Below are 20,598 nucleotides of genomic sequence, written 5' to 3' on the forward strand. Positions count from 1 at the left end.
AACCCGTATTTAGACTGGGACCTCTTACTTTATTGGCATTCTTGAGGGACACTCACAGTTGTAATAGTGATCCTTTAACAAGGTACACACCCACACACACACACACACACACACCATTAAGTCCATTGTCTTTCAGATGGAAATGATTCTTACTAGTATATTATCTGAGCGGGATTTCAGCTTATGTCTGAGATGGTAAACCCGACTGAATTGGTTTTGTATATTAAGTATGTCACCACAGAGGAACATAAACAGGAATGTCAGGAAGATGAGTACACACCCCTTGAGAGACTTAAGGCTGAGATGTTCAAAGCTGCCAAAGGGATCTGAACCTCCAATTCCTTGTAAATTTCTTTTCTATTGAAGGTAAAGTATAAGCTGATTGTCCCTCTTAACACTTATTATTCCCTTTAAGGTCAGATACTCAGCTGGTGTAAATCAGTGTAGCTCCACAGAAGGCAATGGAGCTATGTGAACTTGCACCCAGATCAGGATTGAATACTAAGGGAAAGATTCTCAAGTTGTTGTGTTTGAGTAGGTACAGCATAATGTGCAAGTCACCTTCAAAGAAGAACACGTGTATTTGTAGGCAGGGAGCAGCATTTACAGTACATTTTTAGGATTCATGCACAGTGTGTATCATGACAACACATTTTGAGGTTACATGGTAATCACAGCCTTGTTAACAGAAAAGGAGGACTCCTTTTCTTTTTGCGGATACAGACTAACTCGGCTGCTACTCTAAAACAGCCTTGTTATGCATCAACAATCCAAAAGGTGCTATTCATTACTATACTTACAGTGCAGAATCAAATTGTATTGGGCAAGTCGACAGTAAGCTGTAAATACTCCGTTTACCAGAAAAGCAGACTATTTTTTTAAACAGATGATTATATTATTTTGTGGCTCCATTAGAAACACGTTACACAAGGAAACATCTTAAAGAAGAGGACACAATTTTTCCATTTAAAGAGAATCTTCTCTCTACAGCTTCTTTAAGAGCTAGTGTATTAAATGATTTAGGTTCATTTCAGGGAGACATCTCTATGTTAGGAAATCATATGTTCTGCTGCTCTTCCTTTTAAATGCTGCAGTGCCACTTGGAATAAAATACTGTATATTACCACACTAGCTTTAATGTTTAATTCAAAAATCACTTTTCTCCTTAACCTTGCTGATAATATGCAGAGATGCAAGTGTGTTGTTACTGCAAAGAAATGTAGTGCATCTTACTGACATCTTACTGGATGAGTGCACTATAAGGTGGGTAGAAAGTTGGCTAGATTGTCGGGCTCAACGGGTAGTGATCAATGGCTCCATGTCTAGTTGGCAGCCGGTGTCAAGTGGAGTGCCCCAGGGGTCGGTCCTGGGGCTGGTTTTGTTCAATATCTTCATAAATGATCTGGAGGATGGTGTGGATTGCACTCTCAGCAAATTTGCGGATGATACTAAACTGGGAGGAGTGGTAGATATGCTGGAGGGCAGGGATAGGATACAGAGGGACGTAGACAAATTGGAGGATTGGGCCAAAAGAAATCTGATGAGGTTCAGTAAGGATAAGTGCAGCGTCCTGCACTTAGGACGGAAGAACCCAATGCACAGCTACAGACTAGGGACTGAATGGCTAGGCAGCAGTTCTGCGGAAAAGGACCTAGGGGTGACAGTGGACGAGAAGCTGGATATGAATCAGCAGTGTGCCCTTGTTGCCAAGAAGGCCAATGGCATTTTAGGATGTATAAGTAGGGGCATAGCGAACAGATCGAGGGATGTGATCGTCCCCCTCTATTCGACATTGGTGAGGCCTCATCTGGAGTACTGTGTCCAGTTTTGGGCCCCACACTACAAGAAGGATGTGGATAAATTGGAAAGAGTCCAGCGAAGGGCAACAAAAATGATTAGGGGTCTGGAACACATGACTTATGAGGAGAGGCTGAGGGAACTGGGATTGTTTAGTCTGCAGAAGAGAAGAATGAGGGGGGATTTGATAGCTGCTTTCAACTACCTGAGAGGTGGTTCCAGAGAGGATGGTTCTAGACTATTCTCAGTGGTAGAAGAGGACAGGACAAGGAGTAATGGTCTCAAGTTGCAGTGGGGGAGGTTTAGGTTGGATATTAGGAAAAAGTTTTTCACTAGGAGGGTGGTGAAACACTGGAATGCGTTACCTAGGGAGGTGGTAGAATCTCCTTCCTTAGAAGTTTTTAAAGTCAGGCTTGATAAAGCCCTGGCTGGGATGATTTAATTGGGGATTGGTCCTGCTTTGAGCAGGGGGTTGGACTAGATGACCTCCTGAGGTCCCTTCCAACCCTGATATTCTATGATTCTATGATTCTATGACATACACTAGGAATTTTTCCAGGTTATGGCTAGTGACAACAGTCATTTCAATTAACACTCCAACAAACCGAACCTTATTAGCTTGAAACAAAAAGTGCACAAACCCCATAATCCAATTCATTCAAGTGGAGAAAAATAGAGCAGACTATGGTACAGATGACATTTTATTCAGGTTACAGGGCCACCTGCAGTACCCTCTCTTCTCCATACAAGAAATATACTGTGTCTTGAATCTGCAGTGACAGTAAACCACTTGAGAATTTCCAAGTTCCTTTTAGAAAGCAATCAGAAAGGAATCTGTGTGGTAAGTTTACTGCATCATGATGGGAACTGAAAACTGAGTGGGATGTGTCAAAAAGTGTTGCCTCTCCCTTCCATTCTCCCTAAGGCACAAACTCTCGATTCGCATGACCTGCATGGAAGGGTTAAAGAAACAACACAAGCTGTCTGCCTTCATTACTGTGCCTATACACAGGAAGTACCACTGAAGCTCAAGCACTCATGATTCCAATGAAAAGGAAGTTGTTAAATCACTACACCACTTACTCTCTGTTGCGAGTACAGGGGGAAGCGAGCTCTTTGACTTTTTGGTCTTCTTCTCAGCAGACTTTGGGGTCTTTGTAGGTGAGGGATCTGAAATTAAAAACAAAAGTAATAATAAAATATTCATCTTATTTAAAAACTGAGGGGGAGGGGAAGATATTCCCCTCATTCGTCATAAATTTGTTTTTGGTCTTCCTGCAAAGCTGGGGAAAACTGTTGGTTTGCACATTGTTTACACAGGATTTACTGCTCACAGTTGCTGGGGAATGCCAAGTTCCAAAGACAAGAGGGACAAACAAGGAAGGAAAGCTCTCTGCTGTTCAGAAGCAGCGGCACTCAATAAAGCTCATACCGTTAACTGCTCTGATTAACGGGGACACTACCAAGGATGACAGGCTTTCCTTAACCAATGAGAAGAAGGGGGGCTGCGCCTGAGCTGCTCTCTACACAGCTCAGGACGGAGGGGCATAAAAGAGGCTTTTAACCAAAGAAACTCAGATCGCCTATAAATGGACTGACAGAATGCAGAGAGCTTAGAGAGGCAAATCCTTATAGGCCCAGCAACACTCTATACTAACTGCTCTAAAACCATTTTAGAAACCCAGTGGGCAGCAGGAGCAAAGAGGGATTAGACCCCAAAGCATCCCCAGTGCTCAGCTCCCTGCTGGTTCTCTGCTTGGGCTGTCTGTTGTGGGGATTAAGTTACGATTTTCGCAGAAAGAATGCAGGGAGGAAGCAGGCAGCTATTTTTTGCAATTTAGCGAGGGATGAGGTTGGGAAAGAGCACATACGGAAAGAAGGAGGAAGTTTTACTGAAGGAATTTCCCTATCAGGGAAAGGACTTACCATCCACCAACACTTTGCAAGCACATTCAGCTCTCCCAGCTGCATTCTCAGCTATGCATTGGTACTGGCCCACATCTTCAGGCAAGGCCTTGTCAATGGTGAGTGAGCACAGTGACCCTAACACAGAGGAAAGAGAGGTCAGAGGGACATTGCATTTTGCAAATTCTGAAAGCACAGCGTTGCTAGCAGGGATGGGGCAGAGTGGCTGAACTCTACTGGCAATACTGAGTTCCGTAGGAGATCACAGTTCCTTAAATGTTGTTGGTATCTCTACGCTAGAAGCTATGTTTCATTAAACTAAGAGGCCAATTTTTAAATTCACTGTAGTGATGAACACCTTATATATGAAGGCTGAAATAAGTAAATTACTCTTGATTCTCAAAAGAGGACTGAAGCACCTAAAATGAACTTTCGGTAGAGATGCATGCGAGAGCCAGATACAAACCTATGTTAGTAGTAATAATTATTTGTATTACAGCAGCACGTAAAAGCCCCACCTGAGACTGGGGCCAGATTGTGCTAGGTGGTGTACAACCATATAACAAAGAAATGGTCCCTGCCCCAAAGAGCTTACAGTCTAAGACTACAGACAACAGGACTTCTGCAAATTGATCAGATGCAGGCTTTTGGTTTGGTCTCATCTCAGTACCCAAGGGTGAAAATGGGTAACCTAAAATAGGTGCCTAAGCTTGAAAATGATACTGCAAAAGTCACTTTCATTTTGTTGGCATGGCTCAAAGAACAAGTGTAATGGTAGCTCTCAAAAAATAAGAAGGCCAATACATCAGCACTATCAAAGGTATCAGTGTAGCAAATGCATTCCTAGAGGAAAATGTGCAAGACTTGGTTTCAATTGGGTCACAGGGACAGAATGCAGGATTCCGCCTTAATTCTGTTGTGGCCATGGAATTCTAACCCAAGGGAACAAATTTCCTGTTTAAAACATGCTATTTTCTGTGAACCAAGAGTCTGTTTCCAACAGGTAGAGGCTGTACCAATGACTTACTCAGTCCAACTCTGGGCACATCCTCCCTTTCCCCACAGTTTATATGCTGCTTTGATGCTTTTTGAGTGACTTAGCCCCCTTAAAGCAAAATCCAAACACAAGCAAGCAGCTTTCTCAGGTGAAAGAGAGGACTTGCTTCTTTCCTTCCTCTCTCTTTGGATAGCACAGTCTGGGCCCCTAAACACACCTTGGTAGAAATTCTGGGCCTCCAGCCCAACAGTGCTTGATTGTCCAAGCCTCTTTTATACTCTATGTATCACTCCTGGAGTCTCATGTCCTACTTACTCTTAGGCCTCTCCAGCTCTCTTGGACCCTCTGACTACTGTACCATTCCCCAGCACCTCCTACTGGTCAGTCTCTCTTTCTCTGGGTTAAGTACTGACTGCCTCTTCTCCCAGCAGGCCTGCCTCTTGGTCACACACATCCCTATCATATGACTCTCATGATCTGAGAAGTAAACCAATCACAGGTGAAACTGAGCCCAAACTCCCTTAAAAGTGGTCAACTCACCATGACAGGAGTATCAGAGAAGATTACAGACTCCCCCCAGGGATACACAAAGATTTGGCTTCAGCTCTGATGCAACAACTGAACTCTTCATATAGAGAAAATCCCCCTACTTAAAAGGGTATGTCATGATGTGAAGCAAAATGAAATGTAATGAGACTTCTCAATGCAATTGCTTTGTGAGAAAAGCATGAGGAGGAGGACAGAACGAATTTTTTTTTTGGACTCTCAGCTAGATTGGGGAAATGGACTAAAATACTATCTTCCCCCACCCCCCAGGAACAAAATGAAAATTATTTCTGCTGAGAGAGGCTGACCCTCTTAGTCACATAGTATATAGGCTCTGCCAGTCACAGGAAAAGAAATGAGTGTCTTCCCCCATATGATTTACCTCAAGAATCAGGTTTGAACTCAAAATGCAGCACAAACAGCAAATGGAGGAGAAGCATTAAAAAAATGCTCTTACAGGCTGCTTGCAATGACATACAACGTTCAAGGTAGTCTTTTCTAGTTCATAGACAGAGTCTGAGTGTATATTAAGACTAATTCCAAATAATTTATAGAGTTCTACAACTTGCATCAAAAAGATAACATATTAGCACACAAAAACACCACAGGTAAAGGGTGGGAGGAGAAAGAGATGCACAAAGAGGTGAAGTGACTTGCCCAAGATCACACAAGTCTGTAGCAGAGCTGGGAACAGAATCCAGATCTTTTGACTCCCAGGCCAGTGCCCCATCCACTAGACCTCATTGCCTCTTTAATAAACTAAGTTACCTACTGTATACTGCAAATACTGTCCTGGAAAGTATTTTCTCATTTAGTGTCTAGATCTTGGTCTGCCCTTTCTTTCCTTATAGAACTTAACATTGAATATTTATATGTCCTTAACTACAAAAACAAAATAATCTGATTGGGTTCAACAGGGACAAAAACACAAACAAACAATAAAACCCCAAACTTTCCAAAACGCCTGTGATCCGTGATTGAGGGCTATATTCAATTCCCTGGTCTAGGAGGCCAAATGTCTTTCAATGAAGTATTTGGTATTTCCTCTGCAAAAGCCCTTCTTGACCTCCTGCACAGAGATTGTTTTCTCATAGTTCTGAGAAAGCTCAGCCGGGTGATTCCAGCTGGGTATTTTGAATCTTGGCATCTCACAAATCCCTGCTGAGGGAACAACTTCACAATGAATTTTGTCCTGCTCAGATCTGTTCACAGTAATCAGCCAATTGATGACACCCCCTAAAGCTCACACATCAGCACTACTGAGAACACTGTCACTGAGGACAGTGCACATGCAAGAGAGCTCATACAAATGCTTTGGATGAGACATTTTCAGGGACTATAACTGGGACCTCTGTAGTCGTGCTGTGGCAGGGTAAGGAAGATGTAAGCAGACAGTTTACAGGTGGTTCAAGTTTAAACACGAAACCCCTTTCCAGGGTTTTGGGCCTATTTCAGGATTTTGTGGTTTAACCAGAATACTCCAAACTTAGCAAAATACCTCCAGCTGCTGCATTGCTTCCATGAAGCTGTACAGTCAGCAAGCTCCAGAACACAAAACAAGTATACAAACCAACAAACAACACCGCTTGTATCAAATTACTTGTCCTGACTTCTAGTCAGCGAAAGCCCTGACTCCTTATCTCCCATGGGAGTAATCTCAGATCAGATGATGAAGTTCTTACTAATCCATTAGTAACTAAGGAGGATGTTAAATATCATCCACTAGGGATAAACATTTTAAAATCAGCATGTCCAGATACAGGGCTGTCCCTAGCTATTCTGGGGCCCTACGCAGCCCCCCTCTGCGGGTATGTGTGTGTGGGGGGAGCCCAGGCCTCCGCGGGGGCTGGGCCCAGGTCTTGGGGGACAGGGGGGAACCAGCCCCCAGCACTCACTGGCGGCATGGCTGGGGCTGCGTCCCTGCACTTCCCGCCACCGGTGAGTGTAGGCCTGGCCCTGCTGCACTCCTCAGGGACGGGAAGAGGTGAGGCTGGGGCGGAGCACGGGTGGGAAGAGGCGGGGTGGGGGCGGAGCAGGGGCAGGGGCTTTGGGGAAGGGGTGGAGTGGTGGCAGGGCTGAGGCGGAGCAGGGGTGGGAAGAGGCGAGGCAGGGGTGGGGCAGGGGCCGGGGCCATGGGGAAGAGGCGAGGCAGGGGCTGGAGCAGCACTCAGCTGCACAGGGCACTAGGAAATTTGGTGCCCCAAGTTTCCTGGTGCCTAACACAGCTGTGTACTTTGCTTATGGGTAAGGACAGCCCTGCCCAGATAACTTGCACCCAAAATCCTAAAAGAGCTGGCTGAGGAGATTGATGGAATGAGTATGTTCATTTTTAATAAATACTGGAATAGTGGGGAAATTCCAGAAGACTGGAAGAGTGCTAATACTGTGATAATATTAAAAAAGTACAAGTGGGATGACCTGGGTAAAACTCTGGGCAGGTTAGCCTAACATCAATACCAGGCACAATAATGGACAAACTGATAGGGGATTCAATTGACAAAGTACTGATAAAGGATAGGAATATAATTAACACCAGTCAACACGGTTGTATGAAAACTTGTTCTGATCAAACAAACCTAATTTCATTCTCTGAAGAGACTATAAGCATGGTAGATAAAAGTAATTGTGTAGATGTAATATACTTACACTTTTGTAAGGTGTTTAACTCAGTACCACATGAGATTCTTATTAAAAAGCTCTCTCTATAAAATATCAATAAACCACATGTTAAATGAATTAAGAACTGCTGGCTGACAGATCTCAAGTAATTGTTAATGAGGAATCATCATCATCGAATGGGGGTGTTTCTAGTTGGGTTCTGCAGGGGTTTGTACAAGGCTTGACACTATTCAACAGTTTCTGGAAGTAAATATAACATAACTGCTGATAAAATTTGGAGCCTATGACTAAGGTCATTTTATTTTGTTGGAGGAATTGGAACCACAATATGATGGGGGTGGAAATCATAAAGCATTTGGGATGCTTTAGCAGAGCTGTGCCATGGTCATTTGAGATTCCACAGCTGCTTTTCTTCTGACCTTTCCTAGAGTGTTCAGATTTATGTAGTTGGTTTTTTCTCCTGAATACAGGTGTAGGTAGCTTGAGTGTCCCAGTTCATGATGATGTGTTTCCAGTCAGTTCCTGGAGGTTACACATTTTTCAGCCTAAGATGTCATATATATCAAAGGAACTGTGGTGTTTGGAATAATACATATAGGGGATCAAATGCAATTATTTGCTAGGCACAAGAAAATGCACCTGAAGGGAGGTAAAATCTGTGGTGTACAGGTGTGGAATTATCCTATCAACATTTTTCGTTTGTTTTGACAAAGGAAGGATTTTATCCAAAAAGTTCTGGCAGGTACTGGTTTAGCAGTCAGACATGCATGATTAACAGGAGGACTTAGAAGCAACTTAAGTCACAAGGAAGTTGTTAAAGGCATTATTACTAACAAGATCAACAATTGTTCATGCTGTCCCGGCAACAGGGACGGGAAAAGAACACTAGCAGTGAAGGAGCTATGTTTTGGACAAAGCAATGGGAATTCTGGTGCACAATCTCATATTTGCTTGGTGAATGCCAAGCTGCATTGTTGTCACCTGATGTAGACCCAGGTAAAAACAACGATCCTTCAGGCCCAGGTTGTGTATAGGGTCTGTGACGCTGGCAGACCAAGTGCCGCTCTTGCCAAGGCTTTAGGCCTCAGCTGAGCAATGACAAATTCATTGCTGGAAATCTGTCTGTTTCACCTTTGTGTTAGGTATGGTTAAGATTGGTATTGGAATTATAACAGTGTGTTTAGATGTTACATAATGCTTATAAACGGGTACATGTATTAATCTCACTTGCAATATCTTTATCATATGCTATAAGGAAATGTTTTCTTGGAAACTGTGAACTTAGTCAGGAGGGACGGTCTTCTAAGCATCAAGAAGGCCTAGCAAAACTAAATGCACCATTGTGGGATATCACAATTCAGAGACATTGTTAATTGCCCCTGCACGCCCATGAAGAGACTACATGCAAAAGTGCTCGTCCCATCGACTTGAATTCTGGAAGAAGAAAATAAAAAAAAGCTGACAAGAAAATCTCTCTCTCTCTCTCTTTGGCTGTTTGGACTCTCACAGGGCTGAAGCTATGAAACAGAAGCAGAGATCCCCGGAGTCAATCTGGATTAGCCCTAAAAGACATTCATTCAGTGGTGTAAACAGATTGCTGCAGTTCTGTCACCTTTTGGACCCATAGACTGAAATTCATTTGTGTAATATATGTTGCCTACTTTAATCTGTAAATAACTCTCATTTCTTTTTCCTAGTTAATAAATTCTCAATCTTTAGTGTGAGAACTGAGGTGCAAGTGGTACTGGGGTAAGTGACTGGTCTCTTGGGACTGGAAACAAAAGATTCAGGTTGTGATCTTTGATGTATAGCAATCAACTATCACTAAGTCCAGCTTGTCTGGGAGGCAAGATAGACTGGAATGCCCAAGGGGACTGTCTGTAACTCCATGGTGAGACTGATATGTGCTTCAGGAGTTCACATTTGTTATTGGGTTGGTGAAATCTAGTTATAGAAGATACCATCACTTGGGGTCTCTGCCCTGCTTTTTGGCAGTCTGCCCCGAGGTTGGCATTCACAGTTGTAAATCACTCCAGGGAGTGTGACAGGATCATTCCACAGTGGTGGTGGTGCACTTAGGCAGAAATAGCAGAGTACACTAAATCAGAATTTAATTACAAAGGCAAATCACCCAGCTCTGACATAGTCCTATTTTGCATCTCTCCTCTCCAACAATGACCCCACTTCAATGCTCCTTTCATCACCTTCTCCCCTAATAGTCTCTGTGCCTTGGGGTTATTATTAGTATTGTGATAGTGCTTAGGAACCCTAGTCATAGACTGGAACCCCAGTGTGCTAGACGCTATACACACAGAACAAAAAGATAATCCCTCCCCCAAGTAGTTTATAGTCAAAGTAATTTTGTTCCATGCTGCTACTATCCATCCAGCCTCCAAATCTGTCCATCCAGGATCTACCACACTGACTTTCAAACTCCCCCAATAACTCACCTGCTAAAAAAAGAGGGAGCATGCTCACACTTCAACGTGAACTAAAATCAAATGTCTCTTAACTACACAGATATACTTATTTCTAACCTGAGTAACATTTTCCACCTCCTGGGTATCTTTTCTATCAGTTATTTATTTATTTTAAGTAATGATAAACAAAGAAAGGTGCCCATCCCAAGTGCTAAAACAACTGAACCTTTGACAGGCATTTAAAAGCACAAACTGTAATTATGAAAAGAAAACCAGCAGTGACCTCCACCATATGCAAATAGCAGCCAATCAAATCTACTAGTAAAAGAAAAACTGGAGATCCTGTCTCACCCTCCCATAAAAATTATACTTCAAGCATCAAATGAACCCATCCCTAAAATACTAAACCTTGCAGCTTCCTCTTTGGGGAAGCATTCCTTTAACAGCATGGAGACAGGCAGTTAGTATGAAGGTGCCTAAATTGAATAAGAAAAATAAAATCAGTGATGATGTTAACAGTTTTGATGCTGGGATGGCAGATAGAAGGAAGAGCCAGTGTTCTTAGCTACAGTATGTTGTAATTGTGAGATAGTGTTCAATATCATGCTGTCCAGGCTCTTGATTTTTATAGCTAACATGGACTTTAACCTAGAGAAATATTTTGGAAGCCTTATTTAATAGTTAGACCATGACAAAGTCATGGGCCAAGTACAGAGGGCAAGGGCCTGACAGGCTTTCCTTGAGCAGAGTGTTATCTCTTGTTTGCTGGAGATGTTAGAATCAGAAATGGGATTTGGAGCTCATGTTCTGGTTTGTAACCCTCTAAGGTCTAGGGAAGTTTGGATCTGGATTCAGAGCTTCACAGCTTGGGCCCATCATTCCTGCCTGCTGGTGGGATGACTTGGTTTAAGGAGGGTTTATGAGGTCAGCCTCTTCAAAAGAGGAGGAAGACATTTCAGGAGAAAGTTGTTTAGCAGAGGAAAGGGCTGATTACGAATAGGGGACAAACACGGTAGGGGAAGTTCCTTCCAAAGGATTGTTACACTCAGCTGGAAGAGTTCAGATCACTGGTACAACCTAGATGTCAGAAGAGATTTGTGTGTGTGTGTGTGTGTGTGTGTGTGTGTTTAAGATCCACACTTTTTAACCTGCAATTCCTAAACCAATAAATCACTGGCGTATGGCAGGTGGCCATGTTACTTTACTTTCCATGTGCTTACCCCAGTGGTAAATTTGACCACATGGAGGTCAAATAACTTAAGTGATGTTGCAGCCTCTTTGGCTTTCCAGTAATGTTGGAGTGTTTTAATTTGGTTTCAAAAGAGCAAAAATGTGGCATTGTGCCAGGTTCATGTGTCACTGATGCTGCATGCTTTATGAGCAATCAGCCCACATCAACGAGAACAGGTGTGGGCTATGCAAAAGGGCAGGTAAAGGTCTCTCTCCTTCTGGCAGTAGGTTATTCCAATGCAGCCTTAGATCCTGATTCATTAACTAGGTGTGTGCCATTTCTGTGAGCTTCACAATGAAGCTACAGTAATGATGGGATACATTTTATGGTATTTTTTCTTAGAGATCTCCTTTTCTACACCTGACGGCCATCAACTAAAATGTTGCCATCAAATTTAAGGGTAGTATACATTCCGAAGAAAGGGAGAAATATCGGACAATAGGCTCAATCCTGCTTCCACTAGGATTTTTACTGTTGAATACAATGAGAGCCAGATGATACCCTAGCACTCAAAAATAGCTTTGCAGGAACTAAGCTCATTAACGTGAGCTAGGTCCCTTTGCTATTAATTCCGCTCCTCCCCATTGCATCAACCTTCTTTTAGCTGAGGACGGCTGAACAGGATTATCTGCAGAGCCCATTAAATGCTGCTCGTAGATTGGCGGAGGGCTTGCTGCAGGAGGACAAGGTGCCAAGAGGGAGCAGGCTGCTTGTGCAGCACTCCCACCCACAAAGATTGGACCTGGGTCTTCATCATGGTAATGCAGAGTTCTAACCTGCAAATAGCCCAGTCTGTTGCTGTTTTATGCATAAAAGCTTGAGATGGAAAAGACCTATTGGGTCACCTAGATTAACCCCTTCTCAGTGCAGGGCTGTTCCCTGTTGTTATTTATATTCTGGCAACTTCTGGAAGCCCAAACTGAGATCAAGGCCTCACTATACAGAGTAAGAGAGGGTCCCTGCCATGAAAAGTTTACAGTCTAATTAGGCAAGACAGACAAAGGATTGGAGGGGAACTAAAGGCACAGAGAGAAGACATGATGCATCCAAGGCCACGCAGCAGGTCAGTGAACAGAACCACGTCTCTGGACTACCAACCCAGTTCCCTGACTCACGCTGCCTTTCTACACTTACTACTGTTACATCCAATCTGGATTTAAAATGTGGTGGGGTCCCCCACTTCCTCTGGGAGATTATCCCATAGGACAACAGAGCTCACTGTCCAGAATTCTCTCCTGATATTCAACCTAAATTTGACCTTCCTTACTACCTACCTTGCAGCTGCTAGTTATATGTCCTTTTAGCATGCTAATTATTTCCTCTCCAGTCTCGGTGTTTACATCCTTCGAATATTTACAAACCCTTATTAGTGGAAAAAGAAAATAAATCACCAAAATAATTGGCACTTGCTTTGAATGAGGATCATGAAACTCGTTATTTAATTCACAGCAGGCATGGAAGCAGCTCACTGCAGAACAGCAGTACGATTCTCCCCCCTGCCCAGCTCCAAAGCCAGCTGATACTGATTTAAAATTTACCAGTGGGTAGCTTCCAAAAGCCAAACAAGTTAAAGATAATACCAATGAGCTAATAATATCACTACTACTAGAACATAAAGGCTGTGGCCCTGATTTTTAGAGGTATTTAGATTTTAGAGGTATTTAGATATTGCTCCACTCAGCACTGCAATGTCTAACTGACTTAGGAACCTAAGCCCCTTTCAGTGGGATTTAGACTCCTAAGTGCCCAACTGACTTTGGAAAATGATTCTTAGGACTTGTCTACACTGCTCCCCAGTTCAGACAATGGAGGTGTGAATAGCAGCATGCACCTAAGTGATGTGTTGTCACTCCACTAACAGTGCTGCGGATGCAAACTAAAAGGTTCACTGTTCACGTTAACATAGCATTCTTCAAACAGGACTACATTAATTTGAACTAGGAACCTTTTACTACACGCCCGCAGCATCCACACAGGACGTTACTGAGCAGCACCTTGGCGCGTACTGCTGTTCGCATCCTCGTAGTCCAGACTGTTTGGTAGTGTAGCCATAGCCTTAGTCATAGGCTCCATAACGGCTGATAAAATTTGTGGCACTGCTGAGCAGACCAATGCCTAAATATCTAAAAAATCTGGGCCAGAGCTCCTACTCCTTGCAGCGTGGTTATCTTTAAATGTTGTACTTTTCCTCTCATCATGAGCTTTTCTTTTCAGTCTCGTGGCAAGAACTTGCTCTATTGTGAGGTCATGACAAAATGTCAGCCGTGTGGCACCACAACTCAATGCTGCTGCACCAGCCCCATTACACTGGGAGGCTTTAACAACCCATCAGTCAAGACAGCTGACAGGCCAACATCAGCATCATTCCTCTCCTGGAAAATCCAGAGCACAGGGTGTTCTAGCTAGTTCTGGTTTCTAGCTCAACCACACCACATCACAACCCCCTTTATAACATTAATATTTCTTAGTACTCCACCTCCATCGGGCAAGAAAGCAACTTCATGCAGAAAGAGCACTGTGACATAAAACTAGGCCCAGGAGGCAGCTCCAGTGCAATTCAGGAAAATGACTGTCTGGAAGAGAGATTTGCATTGTCAGGTTGTTTGCTGTAATTCTGCATTGGGTTGCGGTGGGGAGAGATGAACGCTAACTGCAGCCAAGGCCAGAGTTGAATCCGTGCCACCTGGGCTTCTTTCTGCATAAGCAGGGATTCAGCTCAGGATGAGGGTTATTCAAGGTTGGCTTCCCACCCTTTCAACCCCCTCACACATACATACACACACCATCCCTGTTCTGCACTAAGGTGAGAGCCTACAACCAGCCTACACCCGCTGACAAGTAGGGCTGATGCTTGTCAATGAAATTATTATACCATTTCAGGTACAGGAAAGAAGTCATGCGCTTGGTGCATCTTCCACTCCATCTAGCTACTGACACTGTGCCCATCACTGTGGTATCTGAGCACCAACCTGGTACCTATGTGAAGACAGTGTTACCTCTGCAAAACTTCTAGCTCCCACGAGCTTAAAATAAAGGAGTCCAGAAGTTGCTTCTGTGTTCAGATCACTGTGCAGTAACTTGTTACTCTAGGTGGTCCACCTAGGTATGGTATTTTGGTTCTGATTTAGTTTCACTATTGTGAGTTAGCTATACAGTGAAACATAGATAAGAGAGCAGATACTGTAGAAGGCTGAGTAACTTATTACCACCATCACTTTATTGCTGAGAGTTCTATAGGACCATGTCATTTTCTGCATAACATCTAAAGGTGCCTTGTGAAACCAACAAACAATAAGGACTTTATTCGGTGTTACTGATATTACATTTTCCTATTTTTGTCCCCTGCAAAATGTGTTGTACTAGAGACAACATCCCATTTCATACTGTAGAAAACCAGTTCAAGACAGTCTGTTTATTCAGTTTGCAGAACATAGCAAAGGAATGATTCTGATAATTTGACACCAGTGTTTTTAAGGGTTTTTGCCAAATTCTGGTCCATTTCCCAGAGCTGTGAAATAGATTAATTAATTTAGAACATTTCAAGTTAGTTTTCTGGAATGCTGCAACATTGTGCATGGCATTGGTATCGTTTCAAGTGGTATAACATCAATTAAATACATCTGAGTTAAATGCGTTGGGAATTAAATCTCCCAGCTCTGATCTTGGAGGCTGCTTTATAATTTGGAGTTGTAACAACATTTTACAGTTCAATCCCCCCTTCCTCTCACGAGTCTGAACTCAATTAGAACCAGCCTGAAAAATTAACATACATGAGATTTAAATCAAAATTTACAAACCAGCAATAATGTTATTTGGTTTTTCATTGTTATAAATCCTCTAAATTCAGTTTAAATAAACACCATGTACGGGGTCCATAAACACAGTTAACAATATAAACAGCATTTAACAAGAATGCAAGATGTTCAATTTTATAAAAATTACATCTGCAAGTTGTTAAAGGGGAATCTACAGGAAACATGTCAAACAATGCTGTTCATTGTGCACGCCACTGAAATAACAAGACTTATGCATCTGGAGTCAGTTACTGGCATAGCACTCAAATAAAGTATTGCATTGCATTTAATAAAGTAAACATTATTAATCAAGAGGTGGATGTAACAGTTTGCCATCCAGTTGGTGTTTTTAATTACCTTCTTGAGAGATGACAATGAACTTTGATGATTTGATGGCTTTGCCGTCTAGAGTCCAGGTGACAGCTGCAGGGGGATCAGAGGAAATCCGACATTGTAACACTAATTTTTCACCATCCACTACATGAGTATCCTGGAGCTTCTCTGTAAATGATGGTGCCATTCCTTTGCTGTCGACTTTCTTCTCAATTATTCCACCATCTACCATTGAGCACCCATGTGCACAGTTTGTGTCATTCTTCTCCTCCTCTTTCACCTCTGGTTTGGCATGCTGAGCTTCAGAGTTGGTCCTGGCATTCTGAGCCACAGAATTGGTGCTGGTGTTCCGATCTTGGGCATTGGTGCTGCCATTCTCAGCTGGTGGCTTCTTCTTAGAGCCAAGCACAGATCTGAAATCTGGGGTGGCTGGTTTTGGGGGTGGCACCTTCTCTGGCAAGGAGACTTTGGGGGTGCCCTTCTTGGCCAGCACCGCACGGAAGTCCACCTGTTGAGGGCTGTGAACTTTCCTTTCCTCCTCCGACAAGGTCTTGGGCTTGACCTGCCGCTGCAGGTTAGCGCGGAAGTCCATTTGCTCAGCTGGGATTTCTTTCAGCTCCTCCTCAGAAAAGCTTTTAGTGTTGACTTTCTTCCCCAAAATGTCACGGAAATCAAGCTGCTCTGCTTCCTGCTGTCGAAGCCTCTCTTCTGTATGCTCCCGGGTTTCCACTCGTCTTTTGAGTACCCCTCGAACGTCTTCCTGCTCCTCCTCAGCTGGTCTGGTGTCACCACCACTCTTTCTGAAGCCACCGATTCTGCCGAAAGTTAGTACACCATGATCACCACCATCTCTTCGTTCTCCAGAGCTGGCTGGTTCCCTACCACTGTGATCAGCAAAAGAAAAAAGAAAGAGACAGCCAGGAAAGGGGCTGGTTTAAAATGTCAGGAAACAATCTCAGAGCAAGGATGAAATGTGTTTACAGAAGGGAAGTTTGATTAGAGGAACACACTCCATTAGTTTATTGCATCAGTGATGACTTCAGGAGCCATATATGGGCACAAACAAAAAAGGATTTCTACACTGGCTTGGTACAATATGCTTCAACTGTATGATGAAAACAATTTGTTGGGTCACATTTGGGGATTAGGCTGAAATGAAGCCAGCCTGGGTCTGGAAGGGCAGAGAATTAGCATAGCAAAAATAGACAAAATCCACCCATGCAAGTCCCTGGGAACTGTACTCACTCTCTGTGCATTTCTCCTCCGGAAACTGAACTCTCTCTCAGCATCAGAGACACCTGGCAGCTGCATTCTCCAACTTGGTTCCTGAAAAGTTTAAGGGAAATCGGAAGAGAAGGATATTCCTCACCCCCACCAGAACAATATGCCTGAGCTAAATTGCTTTGCGTTCCACTAAAATACATCAAAACCAGCGTGTCCCTCTCCTTTTCTGAGCTCAGTATCCTGGTGGATGGCTAAGTTGGTTAGGTTACTATGTGTTTGGATGAATGGTATCTCCAAAAGCTGTTGCTAATTGGCTGTTACTTGCATTATGGAATGAACAAACACTCCCACCCACCTTCTTAAACCAAAACCAAAGCACACTTAAAGAATGAAACAGCCCCACACAAACAAGCTAAAGAAAAACAAATACAAAAGCTGGAAAATCTAGGCAGAGGAAGAGGCTATTTTGCAATGTTTAAAATCTTTCCAACTCTGCCCTAATGTTTATATGTTCAGATCCAAGCTTTTAACTTTCCGAACACTAAGAGAGTAAAAGCAGGGTCTCATTCCCCCTTGCCCCTCCCCAACCAACCAATCCGCACACCCAATCCACATGGATTGTTCCAGCCTGTACATGTTTATATTAAAAAACATAAAAGTGTCACCATATATGGTGCTGAGCCTTTATTCTTCCTTTTGCAGAGGAATGCCACAGATGCCTTTTGTAAATGGCTCCCATTAAAGAAGTCATTAGAGTGCTTCCCTTCCCCCACTATGCTTCTCCAGCAGACGTAATATTCTCCTAGCTGCAAATTGCTCATCTCCACTTAACTTAGGAGACTCCAAGTGCTGAAGTTCACGTCCCTGGCAATAGTACAGTCATCCTGACTGCACCTTGTGTTGGCATTTAAAAAAATACCAAAACACAAAATTGACCCCTTTCCAATGATTAAAGACCATGGAGATATTTTACTGGTGGGTGGATTTTTGGTCCTTTCCAGTCTAGGCACAAACTCCCAACTGTACTGGAAACTCCTGGATGGATTTATTTTTAAACAAAGATGATATATATCTCTGGAAACATTCTCAGGACATGTGCATGTGAACGTAGAGGTTTTTTCCCAGCTCTTCCCTTTTCAAAAGGCTTTTACTGAGTAAGACCACCACAGAACCCCTTTTGGCCCATTATGCACTGAAATTTTAAATATGGATTTTAAAGTAGTTTCTGGTAGCTCAGGTTAAACAGAGTTTGCCTGGCCAATTTTTCAACAGTACTAGAAAACGTTTTCCTAGACAGGCCCTGTTTATATGAACACCCTTTAGAACAGAGGTGGGCAAACTACTGTCCTGCCCGGCCCTTGAGCTCCCAGCCTGGGAGGCTAGCCCCCGGCCCCTCCCTCGCTGTTCCCCTCCCCCGCCGCCAGCGCTCTGGCCTGCTGCTCTTGCTGGGCAGCACGGTGGAGTGGCTGGCTCCGGCATGGTAAGGGGGCGGAGAGCGGGGGGTCCCAGGGGGCAGTCAGGAAGCAGAGGGTGGTTGGATGGAGTGGAGGTTCTGTGGGGTGGGGCACTCAGGGGACAGGAAGTGGTTGGATAGGCGTGGGAGTCCTGGGGGCCTGTCAGGGATCGGGGGTGTGGATAGCGGTCGGGGCAGTCAGGGGACAGGGAGAAGGGGGGGTTGGATAGGGGGTGGGGTCCTGGGGGGGCAGTTAGGGGCAGGGGTCCCAGGAGGGGGTGGTCAGGGAGCAAGGAGTAGGTGGGGTTGGATGGGTCAGGGATTCTGAGGGGGGCAGTCAGGAGGCGGGAAGTGGGAGGGGGCAGATAAGGGGCGGGGGCCAGGCTGTTTGGGGAGGCACAGCCTTCCCTACTTGGCCCTCCATATGGTTTTGCAATCTCGATGTGGCTCTTGGGCCAAAACCCCCTGATTTATAACATACTATGGTATTCAACACCAATGGTCCAAGTCTCTGTGACTTAGCACAGTATGACATAGTGGTTAGAATCAATTCAGAAGATCCAGCAGGAGGCTATATTTTTATAATGGTAGTTATAAAATTATAATGGTTACCATCGCCATCATGCAGCTTTCTTGTTACTAATTTGCCTTTGGTTATTTAAGAAAGAAAAGAAAATGTAGTTTTTAGTAACCAGGCAATGGGGTGCTTACAAATAATTCAACCCCACAACACAGCACTGTCCACTGACAGGAATGACCTTATTTCACAGAGGTCACCCCCAAATGGAATGGCGTTGTAAGCCACCAAGAACAAGCCAGGAGCCACGACACCAAACACAAAATCCTCCGTCCAAGAACTCTGCCCATGACCACAACTCATCATGGAACACTGACTGCAATCCAGACCAGTACCACAGACTCTGAACCCTGGCCCCTCCTGGATGTAAGGGACGAGAGAACACCTGTGGCCCTAGCGAATAGATACTGTGTGAACCTCCCCTGATGAAAGATCTGCCACCCGCTCTAAAACATAGTCCAATCCATGGGCGGCGGGTATAAGAGGCTAAGCCTCCCCAAACAGCTGGCCTGCCATCTTTGGAGCACAGCACCGCTGAAAGGGTGCCTGGGCCATGGCCCGGCCCGCACTCTGCCCCCACGGCCCCATTCGTCCTCTTCACCCTGAGGGCCTGCCCTCACTCTGCCTTTTCCAGTCCCTGCTCCCCCACCTTACGGGAGGGGGTGAAGAGGCACGTGCAAGCGGTAAGCAGCCAGTCAGCTGGCACGGGTGACCCTTCGGGAGACGGGGTGAAGACACGTGATAACGGACGGGGGAGCCTTGGGGGTAGGGTTGCCAACTTTCTAATCACACAAAACTGAACACCCCTGCCCCGCCCCCGTTTGCTCCATCTCCCCTCCCGCCATAGCTCGCTCTTCTCCACCCTCACTCACTTTCACTGGGCTGGGACATGGGGTTGGGGTGCAGAAGTGGGGGTGAGGTCTCTGTGGTGGGGCCAGGGATGAGGAGTTTGGAGTGCAGGAGAGGGCTCCAGGCTGGGGCAGGAGGTTGGGGTACAGGGGCTCTGGGCTGGGGGTGCCGGCTCCAGTGGGGCCAGAAATGAGGGGTTTGGGCTGCAGGAGGAGGCTCTGGGCTGGGACAGGGGGTTGGGCGGGGGGAGTTTGGGGTCCTGGTGGCGCTTATGGCAGCTCCCAGGAAGTGGCCACCAGGTCCCTGAAGCCCCTAAGCACATGGGCGGCCAGGGAGGCTCTATGTGCTGCCCTTGCGCCTGCAGGCACTGCCCCATAGCTCCCACTGATCGCGGTTCCCGGTCAATGGGAGCTGCAGAGCTGGCGCTGGGGGTGGAGGCAGCGCACAGAGACTCCCTGGCCACCCGTGCACCTAGGGGCTGCAGGATCCTGGCGGACACTTCCAGGACTCACAGGGAGCCTGCCTTAGCCCCGGGGCCCCTGCTGCACAGCCTACCAGACTTTTAACAGCCTGGTCAGTAGTACCAACCGGAGCCGCAAGGGTCCCTTTTCAACTGGGCGTTCCGGTCAAAAACCGGACCTCTGGCAACCCTACTTGGGGGAAGGAGTGGATAAGGAGAGGGCCTTGGGGGAAGAGGCCGGGTGGGGAGCCTGGGTGGGGCTTCAGGGGGAGGAGGCCGAGCAGAGGCAGGCCTCCAGGTGGGGCCATGGTCCAAGCCTGCCCAGCCTCCCCAAATGGAGGAGTCACAAGCCTCCCATGTTCCAATCAATCCTAAAGAAACCACTGCTTGATA

General features: G+C 45.1%; 1 protein-coding gene across 1 annotated transcript in view; it reads right to left on the reverse strand.

Annotated features, from left to right (window-relative positions):
- The window catches only part of MYLK (myosin light chain kinase), a 329,642-nt gene that overhangs the window by 81,093 nt on the left and 227,951 nt on the right, over positions 1-20,598 (reverse strand). The window contains exons 15-18 of the mRNA XM_077830296.1: positions 16,888-16,968; positions 15,667-16,526; positions 3,724-3,840; positions 2,881-2,967 (exon numbers count right to left, since the gene is read on the reverse strand). Coding sequence (XP_077686422.1) covers positions 2,881-2,967; positions 3,724-3,840; positions 15,667-16,526; positions 16,888-16,968 — 1,145 coding nt within the window. The remainder of the gene's footprint in view (positions 1-2,880; positions 2,968-3,723; positions 3,841-15,666; positions 16,527-16,887; positions 16,969-20,598) is intronic.

This window comes from Eretmochelys imbricata, chromosome 11 (genome assembly GCF_965152235.1).
Source record: "Eretmochelys imbricata isolate rEreImb1 chromosome 11, rEreImb1.hap1, whole genome shotgun sequence".
Lineage (NCBI taxonomy): Eukaryota > Metazoa > Chordata > Testudines > Cheloniidae > Eretmochelys > Eretmochelys imbricata.